The sequence below is a fragment of the Micropterus dolomieu genome, linkage group LG22 (assembly GCF_021292245.1).
Source record: "Micropterus dolomieu isolate WLL.071019.BEF.003 ecotype Adirondacks linkage group LG22, ASM2129224v1, whole genome shotgun sequence".
NCBI classification, from domain to species: Eukaryota; Metazoa; Chordata; class Actinopteri; order Centrarchiformes; family Centrarchidae; genus Micropterus; species Micropterus dolomieu.
The window spans coordinates 20850729-20864779 of record NC_060171.1 but is presented as its reverse complement, the minus strand read 5'-3'; the positions used below and the strand labels follow the sequence as shown (position 1 = coordinate 20864779).

Sequence of the window (14051 nt, the reverse complement as noted above, 5' to 3'; positions counted from 1 at the left end):
AGTCATGCCTGCCATCTAGTGTTTGGAATGAGGACACATTTGTTTTGTTTTTCCATCCATCCATCCATCCATCGTCAACCGCTTATCCTGCGTACAGGGTCGCGGGGTGTTTTGTTTTTGATTTTGTAAATAACAAAAACACACATTTGATCATCAGGTGATTCTGAAGAGAGACAGATACAATCAATACACAGTCTATATAGAAGGGGGACAAATGAAGGGGAAAAAAAACACAGATGGTTCTGTGTAGCAGGGCTCACTGATGGTTTGGCGAGTGTGAAAATGGTGTGAATTAAATGCTACAGCATTTACAGTCCCCACATCTCAACCCTGTTGAACACATGTATAACATCTTATATTCTCAATATTTATAATCTGCTTGTGGAAACCTGACAATCAATCAGCTTAGCAATTTGACAATAAATGTTGATGATAATGCTTAACGTGTCAGATATTACTGTATTTGAAAGACTGAATTTGGAAGATTTAACCACGTTTGAAGAACATGAACAGAGAGATGTTCAATTGTCACTAATTCTTTAAACCAAAAACAAAGACAACCCTTAAAATGAAACCTTCTCCTGTGGACTTCAGTGGCTGGGTAAAGTAGTTAATCACTTGAAATTACACATTGTGATAGTCTTTAAAGATGTCCAATAACTTTAAATAAATAACTTAAATGACTTACATTATAAGTTATTCAATGATTACATAAATCAAATAACTGATCGCTTATGGCAATCTTCCCAATTTGCGCATCAGCCATCATTACATTTGAGTATGCAAGTATTAACAGTATTTTATGAAATTCCTCAAATGTATTCGATAAACCCAAAATCTCAAAACTTATAAATCCAAGTCTCCATATTAAAAAAACACATATAAACATATAAAGGATTTGATTTTGTTTTTGTTGTTTTAATGCTCTTATTACAGACAACAAACTCTAGGACCGTCAAATCTCTCTGACCAGTCAGGATTTCATATACCAGTGGGATTTACTCTAACAGATAAAAATCTGAACCTACAGAATTAACCGTTTACATAATTTGATCTGTTGTGTGTAAATGAGCATCAGTGACATCGGCAAGATGAAGTTCCTACACAACCCACAGTATGCTGAAGGACAATCGGCAACCAAGAGACGATCTGTTCACCCTGCTGCTGTATGAGGAGCTGATTCTTCTGTCGCCTACCTCCACTTTACATGCAATACGTTTACATACAATGCACTACAAATACAGATATTGCATTTGAAAATTTATGTATGTGCATAAATTAATGTATTATATTTTCCTTTGTAAATAAAGTGTTCTTTTTAACTTTCTCATTATTATGATACTTAAGTGTTCCTGTTCTATCTGATTAAACATCTATTTGATTTTACAGATTCAATTCCACTTCCAGATTGCTATTTTAGATTAACTTTTATTGATGCTTTGATTCAATTTGATTTCTCTCATACATCCAACCATCCATTTACTATACCTCTCACCCAATATAAGCCAATTCCAGCTCACATTAGATGAGAGGTCATCATCCACACTTACATTCACACCTTTGGACCTAACCTGCATGTCCTCAGCAGAAAGAAAAGAAAGTCCACACAGAATTCCCGTCTCCTGTGAAGCAACAGTCCTAACCTCTCCACCACCGTACCGCCCTTGCATTTATAAATATGAATTATGAAAATATATATAGATTTATATAGATAGGTTCATAATTCATACTAATTAATACACAGCTTAGAAATTAGACTGCAGAATCTGTTGTTCTGATTGAAAATGGTCTTGCTTGTGTAGCTTGTCTTGTTTAAAAGGGATGAGGGTCTGTGCATTGGAAGTCACGGTAGGGTTCCATCAGTTTGTAGGCACAGTCCCACGGGAAGGAGTCAGTGTTTGTATTGCAGTTGGACATAAGTCTGCTGGCCAGGATACCCACGGGAATAAGAATACCCCCAGAGGCAATGACAACATTCAGAAGGCCTACAGTGCAGCAACGCCACAAGCTTCTGGCCAGAGATTCTGCAGCTGTGGTCTCCAGGAGGCTGTCATCTCCCTGTTCCTCAGGTGAATCCAGTTGTTCAGTATTTTCAGCCATCCTAGATTCCTCTCTGTAGTTTGCAACCCCAGCTAGTATCTCCTCCTCCTGCCTCGTCTCTAGTTGGTGTTTAAGATCACGTATTGACTGTTTCCTATCGGTGCTGAGGATGTAAAGCTCCTCCATCATTTCCTGCTTATAAGCAATTTCCCTCTTTTGCTTTGTTATCAGCTCATCTTTATTCAGGATTAGTTGCCAAGCCTCCTCCAGCTGATGCAGAAGATCTTGCACCGCCGTCTTCAGGTTTTTGTTCTCCTCACTGTGTTTCTCTGTCAGAGACTCAAAACGGGCCAGCTTAACGGCAGCTCTCTCATTCTGCTTGTTCAGAAAGTCTTCCTTTTCCTGAAGGTCTTGCAGTGCTGTCCTCAGCAGTTTGATCTCAGCCTGTTTTTTCTCCATCAGACATTCAGCATGGGTCAGCTTCTGTATTAACTCATGTCTATCCCTGTTGACTTCCTGGGCTTCTCTAACTTGAGACTGAAGATCGCGCACTGCTGCCCTCAAACTTTCATTCTCTTCCTGTTTCATCTCTCTCAGAGATTCAAGGCGGGTCACCTCACCGGTCAGGCTCCTGTTGTTCTCCTTCATGATTTTCTCATTTTCCTGTAGATCGTGAACTTCTGCCCACAGATGTTCATTCTCTGTCAGTTTTGTCTCTGTAAAATTTTCCAGAAGGGCCAGTTCGGCACTGACGGTTGTATTCTGCTTGTTCAGAGAGGTCTCTCTTTCCTCTAAGTCCTGCAGTTCTGCCAACACGGATTTGTTCTCTGTCTGCATTTTCTTTTTCAGGTGTTCAAGTTCGGCCACCTTCTCTAATAGCTCGTCTTTACCACTGTGGTCTTGCTGAGCTTCCTCATCGTGATGCTCGAGGTCATACACTGCTGCCCTCAGCTGTTTAATCTCTGCTTGGTTTGTCTTATTCAGACTTTCAAGTTGGGCCACTTCAGCAGTAAGATTCTCGTTCTGCTCGTTCAGAATCTTCTCATTGTCCTGAAGACCATGTAATGCTGCCCACAGCTGTTCAACCTCTGCATGTTTTTCCTCTCTGAGAGATTTTAGCTGGTCGAGTTCAGCATTGAGGTTGTCATTAAGGGTCTTCTCATTTTCCCATAGCTCATTCACTGACGCCTTCAAATTTTCAATTTCAGTCCTTAGTTTCTCTCTCAGAGATTTGATCCGGGCCAGCTTAGCAGTCATATTTTTATTCTCCTCACTCAAAACCAACTTTTCCTCTTCCAGCTTTCTGATGTAAGTGTCATTTTTCTCCCTGAAACACAACAGAAGGTTTGAGACACGAGCCAGTTCTTCCTTCATTTTTGTGTTTTCACTGACTGACTCTTGAAACCTGGTTTTCTCCTCCTTCAGATCAGTTACCTCTAGTACCATCTCTGCTAACTTGGAGTTGAGCTCTTTCCACTCGCCATGCAGTTTAGTGAGCTCTTCCTGGGAAGCTCGGGCTTGTTTTATACAGTGGGTCTCTTTGGCCCTCGCATCTTTTAACTCCAGCTGAAGCGCTCTTATCTCTGATTGGAGCTTAGAGTTGTGCATTTGATAGGTTCTGCAGCTCATCTCCAGCTCATGAACTCTTTGTGGCCCACAAGGCTCAGGTATTCCTGTCTCCTCTGACACATAGAGGCTACGTGATTCCTCTGATGTCTCTGAACTGCATAGAGCTGCCTTGAAATTATCTTCAGACATATTTACCTTATAGGGATTAAACTACACACAGCCTCTCAAACAAGACAGTTGTTTAGTTGTTAGTTGTTTATCCTATCCACTTGTATCAAATCTCATAGAAGTCCTCTAATAACAGTTTTGAAAAATAATCCAGCTGAAATCCTATCCTAGACAAAGCTACAAAGCTACACGTGACGTCATTCACGCCTTCGATGTGTCATTTGATCCGTGACCTGTTGCTATGCGTCATGGAATGTTTACTTTTTTTGTATTTGTTTTAAAGACTCTTTAGCAGAGTGCAACTGGAGTCCATGGTGATATCAATTATGGCTGGTGTGTGTTTATATCATTACTAATGGGAACACTTTTTTTTTTATCAGTCATCAGTGGATATTTTCCACCCACACTCACCCCGGATCTCTGTGGGTAACATACATTTCTGGTCCCAGGCTATTTAACTTCAGTTTGTGTTTTCAGAAAAACTTTTCCTGGTAGGTCACCCGTAGCATATCCGTAGGCCTTTCTCTGCATGGCATGCCCTGCCTTCCATGTCTCTGTCTTTTGTCGCTATATCACTGAACACTGTAACCTAGCCTATTTACTTAGTGTTTTTATTATGGACAGGAAATGCATAGCTGCACATTGTGGTAGTGTCTGCAGACTACCTTCAATTAGGAGAATTGACGAGAAAAATAAAGGAAGTGTAATGTTGTCACATGAAAAAAAAATACTTCGACGCATAAAGACAAGTATATAATAAGCGTATATCACGGCCTAAAATGCTTTTATTAAACGACCAAGTATGGCAAAAGAAAAGTAGGCTAACAGACACACTACAAATTGACTTTGTTTTATTTCATCAATAGAAATTTCTTTATGAATACAAAAAGTAGTCCGGTAGGCTACATATTCCATGACGGTTGCTAAGCGACATACATCAAAGGCTAGAATTACTAGAACTAAATTCAAATCAGCTTTCAGGCATGAATGTGTACAACCAACAAGCTACATATAAATTACATAAGAACAATTAACTAACTATTAATAACAATAACAAACAACTACTATTAATTAACTAACAATGAACTATATTACTTTGTCATGGATCCGTGTAATTATATCTCATTATACCACTAGCCTACTATGAACCAGAACATTGCTTGATTTGAGCTACCCGCTTTATAAAAATAGCTGTAGTGATAATGTAAAGATAGGCCTACTGGGAAAAGGACTGTTACGTTTTAAGGCAACTTTTTTAAGGCTATTTTATTTACAGAGACAAAGCACATTGATCGACATCAGCTGCAGTAGCCTACCGGAGGCTGCAGTTTCAGGACCGCAACCCTAGGACCGGAACTGCATTTGTAGGACCCTTGTTTAGCTATTCTGATACTGCCAGCTAGCTACCGTTACCCTAACCATCACAGGGTGTGTTGCCTAAACCTAAGTTATTGACTATGTCCAGAAACTGTTATACATCTGTTTTGGCATTGTCCTAATGTGAAAGATTTCTGGAAAAAATTATGTGCCTTTATTTCAGAAAACATTTCTGAAAGTTTTGCTTTGCTTTGGAAGAATGTATTGTTTGGTTTCCCAGATAATAACGTACAAAGAAACACTTGTGTATACTTTATTAATCTTATGTAATGTAAGATTTGCTAATTCAAATTAAGTTGATTAAAAAATATAGTTTATTGTATGCATGTCGACTGGTTAACCCTACAGCTGCGCATATCGGCTTCACGAGTTAACCTCCTTCGTGTTGCTGTGCATTACCACCACCACTCCACTAGATGGCGTTGTGGCAAAAGAACTACGGTCCAAGAACTGCAGTCCCAGGATTGCGGGGGTCCTGAAACTGCAGCCTCTGGTACTGCAGCCATAATAATATTGTTTTTAACCATTGCCCTTGTCCCGATGTCAAAAATGTCCCCAGTGTTTGGATTGAGGAAGTGACTCAAGTGATCATCAGGTGATTCTGCAGAGAAAGAGACAAATACAATCAACAAATTGTATAGTCTATAGTGCCCAGGACAGTCTGTACTGTCAAAGTAAAACCAACCTGAGAAATTATTAGGCTTTGGCAGGGGTCTGGAAATCAAATACTGCACTCAGCAGATGTAAATAGGCAATAAAACACAGAGCAAGGTGAAGATGTATAAAACACAAATAAATCTATCTTCAGTCCGGTCTAATTTAATTTAATTTTCAAGTTATAGCTCTCTGTATATAAGCATCTAACAACCCAAATGACTAAAAATGCTGCCCTTGAACATGATCTTTGTCAAAGGTTTGTTCTGTGACACATGTCTAGATAAGGTTGACACCACAGGCCTGTCCCCCAGGTCCAGCCTATGGGTCCAGCACATGGACAGGTTTGGTGTCACCAGAGAGACAAACAAGAGATCAGTCAGTGGCTGTAGCAATAGCAGGATGGGCTGTGACATAGAGTTTAAGATAAAAATTAAACAAACTAAGCTTTTAGACTATCAGTAAACTTGTCAGCTGGCCAGCTACACAACTAAACATATGTAAGACTACATAAATGTTTAATAACTATTAATTTCTATGTAAAGAACTATTGTGTGTGATGAAACTTTCTTTTTTGTGTTCTCTATTTAGCAAACACTAAGGTACATTATAACTCAGTTTCTGTAGGTTTGAACTTATGAACTAGTGAAACCGGTGCAACCGGAGAGTTGATCCTGTGGTGCTACATAGCCTGTCACAGACAGATTCAACATACACACAAAATTCTTTTTTGTTCAAATTCATTTTTGAAACAAGGACTCCTTTGATTCAGGCAACTGTTAGTTTTTTTGTTATTGATAGATGTTTATTTTTTAGCATCTTTATTTGACACAAGGCAGTGTAGAGAAAGCCAAGACGTGTGGGAAGAAAGAGGGGCGCATGGCATGCAACAAAGTACCCTGGCTGGAAACAAACCAGGGATCTTGTGGTTTTGCCACTTTTGTAAATGGAAAGGGAGTGCATTGCAAGTCCACAAGTCCAATAGGTGACAGTGAGATATTAAGGATGTGGTGCTCAGTGGTGACAAGTTGGAGGAGCTAGCAGTTACAAAAGCAGCAGGAATCATCAGAGACAGACCAAGGAACTGTGGCAAGTCTAGTAAGAAGACAGTCAAAAAGGGAAACTAAGTTACCCAGTTACATTAAAGACATCCAGCTGGACTAAGAAAGGAAAAAAAGTAAATTGTGTTATGTGAAAAAACCAAAAAAAACCAAAAAGGACGTCATAATGTTCCTGTGGGATGCATAGAACCTACTTAAAGCAGAGGCGATGTTGTAAATCTGGAGTGTATTGATTGCTGGCCCACTAGTCCACTAGATGGCAGTGAGAGATTGAGGGTGTTGCCAGTTGAGCATTAGGTTTACTTAGGCCTATGGTAGAAGAAAAACAATGTGTAGAAATGTGGTTACCAGGCAGGTCTTTTACCTGGAGTGAAATAAATTCCTTTCCTGTTCAACAAGAAGCCTCCTGTGATTTACTGCAGCCGCTGCCTTCAGTGTTTCAATCAAAGAAGGAAGGGTCATTACTACAAAGTGAAAGCATTCACTTTGCCAAACTATTGAAGTGAATGGGGCAGGCACGGCAACTGTATCACTATAAACCAATCTTATCTGTGTTGTGTCACCTTTGACTGAAAAATACTTCCACCAAATAAAAAAATACACAGTAATTAATTTTACACAAATATGTGCGTTAGTTTTCCTTGTTATTGGTCTCCAAACAGATCATGGCAGCTGTATATTCTATAGCTCAACTCAAGTCCATGTTTGGTCCAAGATAGCTACATCATAATACATGACCAAATTCTGTACACAAACTACTGGTCGGACAACAGTCTGTTCAGCCAGAGACTCCTTCCGCTCAGCAGTAATAAGGACAGCTAAAGAAAGTTATTCCTTCCCACTGCAATTAAATTATAGAATGACTCCCTGCTGGGTGGGGTGAGCAGAGAATAATTATTTCTTCTTGATAACAAGGCACAGATTACACAAATATTTGCACAAATATAGTCAGTGAAACATATGCTTAAGCCTTTTTTACATATAGTAGGTCTCGCATATCTATTTGAATGAATATATCTGTAAATATGGCAATTGTACCTACGTAATGCATGTTTTTGAGTAAGTTGGGTATGTTTTGTACCTGTGATTTGATTTTATGTAAACCACTGCTACTGCAACACTACACGAATAAAGTACCTATCTTTTATGAGTGGTAATGGACTCACTAGAGACACATTCAGGTGGTTCAGATCAAACAGATTTATTGTACAGAGTCCAAAAAAATAGGACAAAGACAAAGGTATTCAAAAACAAGGCAGGAGTCAAAAGTAATGCTGAGGTCAAAAAACACACTAGGAACAAGACAAAGTGGCAACTGACTGGGGAGGTGGGTATTTATACAGTAGGACAGGGAAGACAATGAGGCACAGGTGGGACACATCAGGGCAGGGATAGGTATTCACACAAGGCAGGGAGACAGACACAGACCTGAAACGAGATAAAAGATGATTTACTCAAACAAAACAGGAAGTGACTACAGACAAAATCTGAACACATCACTTTAAATTGACAATGCCAATTACATTTGTAGCTTCACATTTAAATAGTATGTTTGTAGACTACAAAACTATATAGGATTAAGGCAGAAAGCTTATTTTTAATATAAAAGTCCATGTAAGAATATATAATTAGATATAACATAAATAAAGTTGTCCTTTAAGGGGTTTAAAATGAAATAGATTATGGGATTTTGTATTATTAGATTCTGGGGATTTGGTTTTACATAATGAAAAACAGTGCACATTATAAAACTTTACACGTTACAAACTCATTTTCACTAAATCTACCTACCTACCTACCTACCTACGTATAACTTACAGTCCTAAATAAGCCCTAAACTCCAAAAATACAGTACTTTGCAGACGTTTTCTAGGCAGGTGTGGAAAAGATGCTGTGACGTAAGAATACTTTCAAAAATACATGACATGTTAATAGATTATATATATCAATTAATAATTAGTGTGACTACCCTTTGCCTTCCAAACAACATCAATGTGTCCAATATGTAAGTTGAAACACAATCATCAACTAAGACAGCTGTGTAGAAGTCACACACCATGGCAAGACTGAGCACAGCAACAAGACCTATTCAGGGGAGTCAAACACCTTGGTACTCCCATTATAAGTTATCATTAATGTGGCTGGGTATGGATATTATATAATATTGTGTTTACATATTATTGCAGCTGAGAAGAGAAAAACATAACTTTAGATCCCTTGTACATCAGAGCCTGTCCGTTGGTCCCAATCGGGAACTGCCATGTCTATAATTCAGTTGCCTCTAATAAGATAGGAATAAAGGTCTGTGTCCTCGTTATGTACATTAAAATATTGTCCGCTTATAGCGATATCTTCTTGTTTAGCCATAAGAGGGCTGAGTCTTCTAGCTAAGGATTTGGCCAAGATTTTCAGGTCTGTGTTCAATAGAGACACTGATCTATATGTGCCTACCTGCATTAAGTCTTTCCCTTTCTTCGGAAGAACTGTCATAGAGGCTTCATTAAATGTCTGTGGAATATGGGGCAATTGTGTGATTGAACCTTTATAAAACTCATTGCATATCCCTTCTGGCCCTGGACTCTGGCTGTCAAATCTCTCTCACATGTTACATACAATACATCACAAATACAAATATTGCATCTAAAAATTTGCTCCGTGTATTGGCTTCTTTTGTAGCCTTTTTTATTTTTATTATTGTTGAGCAACTTCAGAGTAATATTTCACATAATGTGTACATACATAAATGTATTATATTTTTCTTTGTACACAAAGTGTTCCTATTATCTTTGTCATTATTATGAATATAGTATATAGTTTATAAGTGTTACTGTTCTATTTCATTCCTTATCTATTTGATTTTACAGATTCAATTCCACTTCCAAATTATTTTTTTTGATTTGCTTTTTTAATCATTTTTTAAAAATGATATTAATTGACTTTTTGAAATCCATCCATCCATTAGCTATACCTCTCACCCAATATGAGTCTATTCCAGCCCACATTAGGTGTGAGGTCATCGTCCACACTCACATTCAGACTTTTGGACCTAAACTATGTCTTGGGAGGAAACCCATGCAAACACGTGGAGACGATGCAAAGTCCACACAGAAAGGCCCGTCTCCTGTGAAGCGACAGCCTCTCCATCAGCGTGCCGCCCTTGCATTTATAAATATGAATTATTAAAATATATAGATAGATATTTAGATTCATAATTCATATGCACACATAACTTAGAAATTAGCTGGACCTTGACTGCAGAATCTGTTGTTGGGATTTAAAATGTTGGTCAAAAATTGCCTGTTTGTGTAGCTTGTCTTGTTTAGATGGGATGAGGAACTGTGCGTCGTAAGGTACTGTAGGGCTCCATCAGTTGGTGGGCATAGTCCAACAGGAAGGAGTTAGTGTTTGTATTGCCGTTGTCAGACAATAAGGTGTCCAGGATACCCACAGGCAGAAGTAGCCCTATACCTACAGTGGCAAGGCCAACATGCAAAGCACCTTTCAGTAGACCTTTAGCAGAACAACGCCACAAACGTCTGGTCTGAACCTCAGCAGCGGGAGGTTCTGCAGCTGTTGTCTCCAGGAAGCTATCGTCTTCCTGCTCCTCGGGTGTAGTCTCCAGGAGGCTATCGTCTCCCTGCTCCTTAAATGTAGTCTCCATGAAGCTATCGTCTTCCTGCTCCTCATGTGTAGTCTCCATGAAGCTATCGTCTTCCTGCTCCTCAGGTGTAGCCTCCATGAGGCTATCGTCTTCCTGCTCCTCATGTGTAGTCTCCATGAGGCTATTGTCTTCCTGCTCCTCAGGTGTAGTCTCCATGAAGCTATCGTCTCCCTGCTCCTCATGTGTAGCTTCCATGAAGCTATTGTCTTCCTGCTCCTCAGATGTAGCCTCCATGAAGCTATCGTCTCCCTGCTCCTCAGGTGTAGCCTCCATGAGGCTATCGTCTCCCTGCTCCTCATGTGTAGTCTCCATGAAGCTATCGTCTTCCTGCTCCTCATGTGTAGTCTCCATGAAGCTATCGTCTCCCTGCTCCTCAGGTGTAGCCTCCATGAAGCTATCGTCTTCCTGCTCCTCATGTGTAGTCTCCATGAAGCTATCGTCTCCCTGCTCCTCAGGTGTAGCCTCCATGAGGCTATCGTCTTCCTGCTCCTCAGGTGTAGTCTCCATGAGGCTATCGTCTCCCTGCTCCTCAGGTGTAGCCTCCATGAGGCTATCGTCTTCCTGCTCCTCAGGTGTAGTCTCCAGGAGGCTATCATCTCCCTGCTCCTCAGGTGTAGTCACCAGGAAGCTGTCATCACCCTGCTCCTCATGTGAGTCCAGTTGTTCTGTATTTTCAGCCATCCTACATTCCTCTCTGTAGTTTGCTACCTCTGCTAGTATCTCCTCCTCGTACCTCCTTGCTATCGGCTCATCTTTATTCAAGATTAGTTGCCTAACCTCCTCCAGCCGATGCAGAAGATCTTGCACAGATGTCTTCAGGTTTTTGTTCTCCTCATTTTGTTTCTCTGTCAGAGACTCAAGTTGCGCCAGCTCATCTGTAAAGTTGTCATTCTGCTTGTTCAGGAAATCTTCGTATTCCTGAAGGTTATGCAGTGCTGCTCTCAACTTTTCAATCTCTGCCTGTTGTTCCTCCCTCAGATCCTGCAGATAATCAGCATCTTCCATTAAATGTTCATTCAGTGCCTGTTTTATTTTCATCTTTAATTTAAGCGAGGTCAGTTCAGCACCCATGGTATTATTTTGCTCGTACAGAGAGGTCTCTCTTTCCCCCAAATCCTGAAGCTGTTTATTGTTTACTTCCAAGGTCTTTTTCAGGTGTTCAAGTTCGGCGACCTTCTCTAATAGCTCGTCTTTACCACTGTGGTCTTGCTGAGCTTCCTCATCGTGATGCTCGAGGTCATACACTGCTGCCCTCAGCTGTTTAATCTCTGCTTGGTTTATCTCATTCAGACTTTCAAGTTGGGCCACTTCAGCAGTAAGATTCTCGTTCTGCTCGTTCAGAATCTTCTCATTGTCCTGAAGACCATGTAATGCTGCCCACAGCTGTTCAACCTCTGCATGTTTTTCCTCTCTGAGAGATTTTAGCTGGTCGAGTTCAGCAGTGAGGTTGTCATTAAGGACCTTCTCATTTTTCCGTAGATCATTCACTGTTGCCTTCAAATTTTCAATTTCAGTCCTTAGTTTCTCTCTCAGAGATTTGATCCGGGCCAGCTCAGCAGTCATATTTTTATTCTCCTCACTCAAAACCAACTTTTCCTCTTCCAGCTTTCTGATATAAGTGTCATTTTTCTCCCTGAGACTTTTCTTGTTCAACAGACAGACCCAGGCTAGTTCTTCCTCCCGCCTGGTTGTCTCATCCCTCAGATCACTTAGTTTCAGTACCGTCACTACTAACTTGGAGTTGAGCTCCTTCCACTCTCCATGCAGTTTAATGAGCTTTTCCTGGGAAACTTGTTTTATATAGTGGGTCTCTTCGGCCCATGCATCTTTTATCTCCAACTGAAGCGCTGGTGATTGGATACATATTCCTGCCTCCTCTGACACATAGAGGCTACCTGATTCTTCTGATGTCTCTGAACTGCACAGAGTGGCGTCAAAATTATCTTCAGACATATTTACCTTAGGAATTAAGTTATTCACAGCCTCTCAAATGAGACGTTGTGTGAAATGTTTATAAGCTAACTCAGTTACTTAGTTAGGCAACCTGTGATAAGTTGTTCTTCCTATCAACTTTTCTCAAATCTCACACAAGTCCTCTGATAGCAATTTGAAAAATAATCCAGCTAAAATCATTTCTAGATTTATACTGATCAAAGCTACACGTGACGTCACCCGTGATTTATGCGCATGCGCACATGCGCAATAGAATAGCATTCTAGAATGACGCCATAGAATGTTTAGATATTTAAATGTTTACATGTTATTGTTTGAAGACTCTTTAGCGGGGAGTGCGGCTGGAGTTAGTGTTGATATGGCTGTCATGTGTTCATATCATTCACGCACTTTTTGGGAAAATCATCAGTGGATATTCTGCAGATGTTTCTGGTCCTAATTAGCCAAACTTTTGTGGTGAAGTTTTTGTTTTCAGAAATGCTTTTCAATTTTGCTTGCAAATTTACGGAAGCTAAATCACCATAATTACACCTAATCTCGTAATTATGAGAAAAGATGTCAAAACTACAAGGTACAAGGTTGTTTACTTGTCATTATACAGCACAAGGCTGCATAACGAAATGAAATTTGTAGTTCCTTCATGCTACACGTAGCCTCATTAATTGAAAAGATGTCATAATTAGGTGGTCAGGATCTCGTAATTAAGAGATAAATATTTGGCTGTCAAACCGTTATCTATAAACTATCTAGCAACATTAACTTATAGCCTCTGCATTGAAAGTATCAAGTTGATAACTTAGCCTACCTTTCTGCGCATGTGCAGTGGTTCAACTGAGCAAAGCAGTGGTCAGTAAGTAGCCTAGTCGACATCTTTTCTCATATCGTCTTAATCATTAGACTATTAATATAGCCTACCTGCAGACTTGGCTTGCAGCATATGACCTTGACATTCCTGCGAGGAACACACACTACTGCTTGACACACACAGCTGTTGGCAGCTGGACACAAGCTTTGACGAATATGAATCTGATAACGTTCATCACGTTTAGCACACAAACAAAATGTCAAAATAGGACTACACTTGTTGATGTTCATCCTCTGTATGACTGTCGCACCCTTTTTTGATGGCAAATGACATTGCTTGAAATAGCAATAAAGCTTGTATTTGTTTTATATGGTCTGACGTGGGGAAAATACAGCTTTATTTCCAGATGGAACCAAATTTGTTACAATGACTATATATGTAAATATTGTTGTCAAATATCAGACAGGATGAGATTAGAAAAGGCGAACCTTGCAAAAGGGCCACAAAAGGAAGAGCAGAAAGAAGGGAGCCTATCAAGGCAAGGCAAGTTTATTTGTATAGCACATTTCAACAACAAGGTAATTCAAAGTGCTTTACATAAAACATAAAAGCAACAGGGAAATATAAAAAAGTTTAAAAGCAACATAGGGAAATTGAAAAAATACACATTAAAATATAATAAAAGTTACAGTGCAGTATACAATCAGGGTTAAAAGAATTAAATGGAAAATAAAAACAGGCTGAGGGGTTGAGCAAATAATTG

General features: G+C 39.7%; 1 protein-coding gene across 4 annotated transcripts; it reads right to left on the bottom strand.

Moving 5' to 3' along the window:
• Window positions 1-8054: 8054 nt before the first annotated feature.
• On the bottom strand, window positions 8055-12689 carry LOC123961336 (nucleoprotein TPR-like). Of its 4 annotated transcripts, none has more exons than XR_006822716.1 (2): window positions 9321-12687; window positions 8055-8297 (listed from the first exon to the last, which is right to left on the bottom strand). XR_006822716.1 is itself a non-coding variant. In XM_046036628.1 (2 exons), exons 1-2 carry the CDS (start codon window positions 12481-12483, stop codon window positions 8269-8271), a joined length of 2145 nt encoding a protein of 714 aa, XP_045892584.1. In that variant the 5' UTR covers window positions 12484-12689; the 3' UTR covers window positions 8055-8268. The 4 variants fall into 4 exon arrangements, 2 of the variants coding, with proteins under 2 accessions (XP_045892584.1, XP_045892583.1); XR_006822717.1 differs by having other exon boundaries at window positions 9900-12687; XM_046036628.1 differs by having other exon boundaries at window positions 10368-12689.
• Window positions 12690-14051: the final 1362 nt, after the last annotated feature.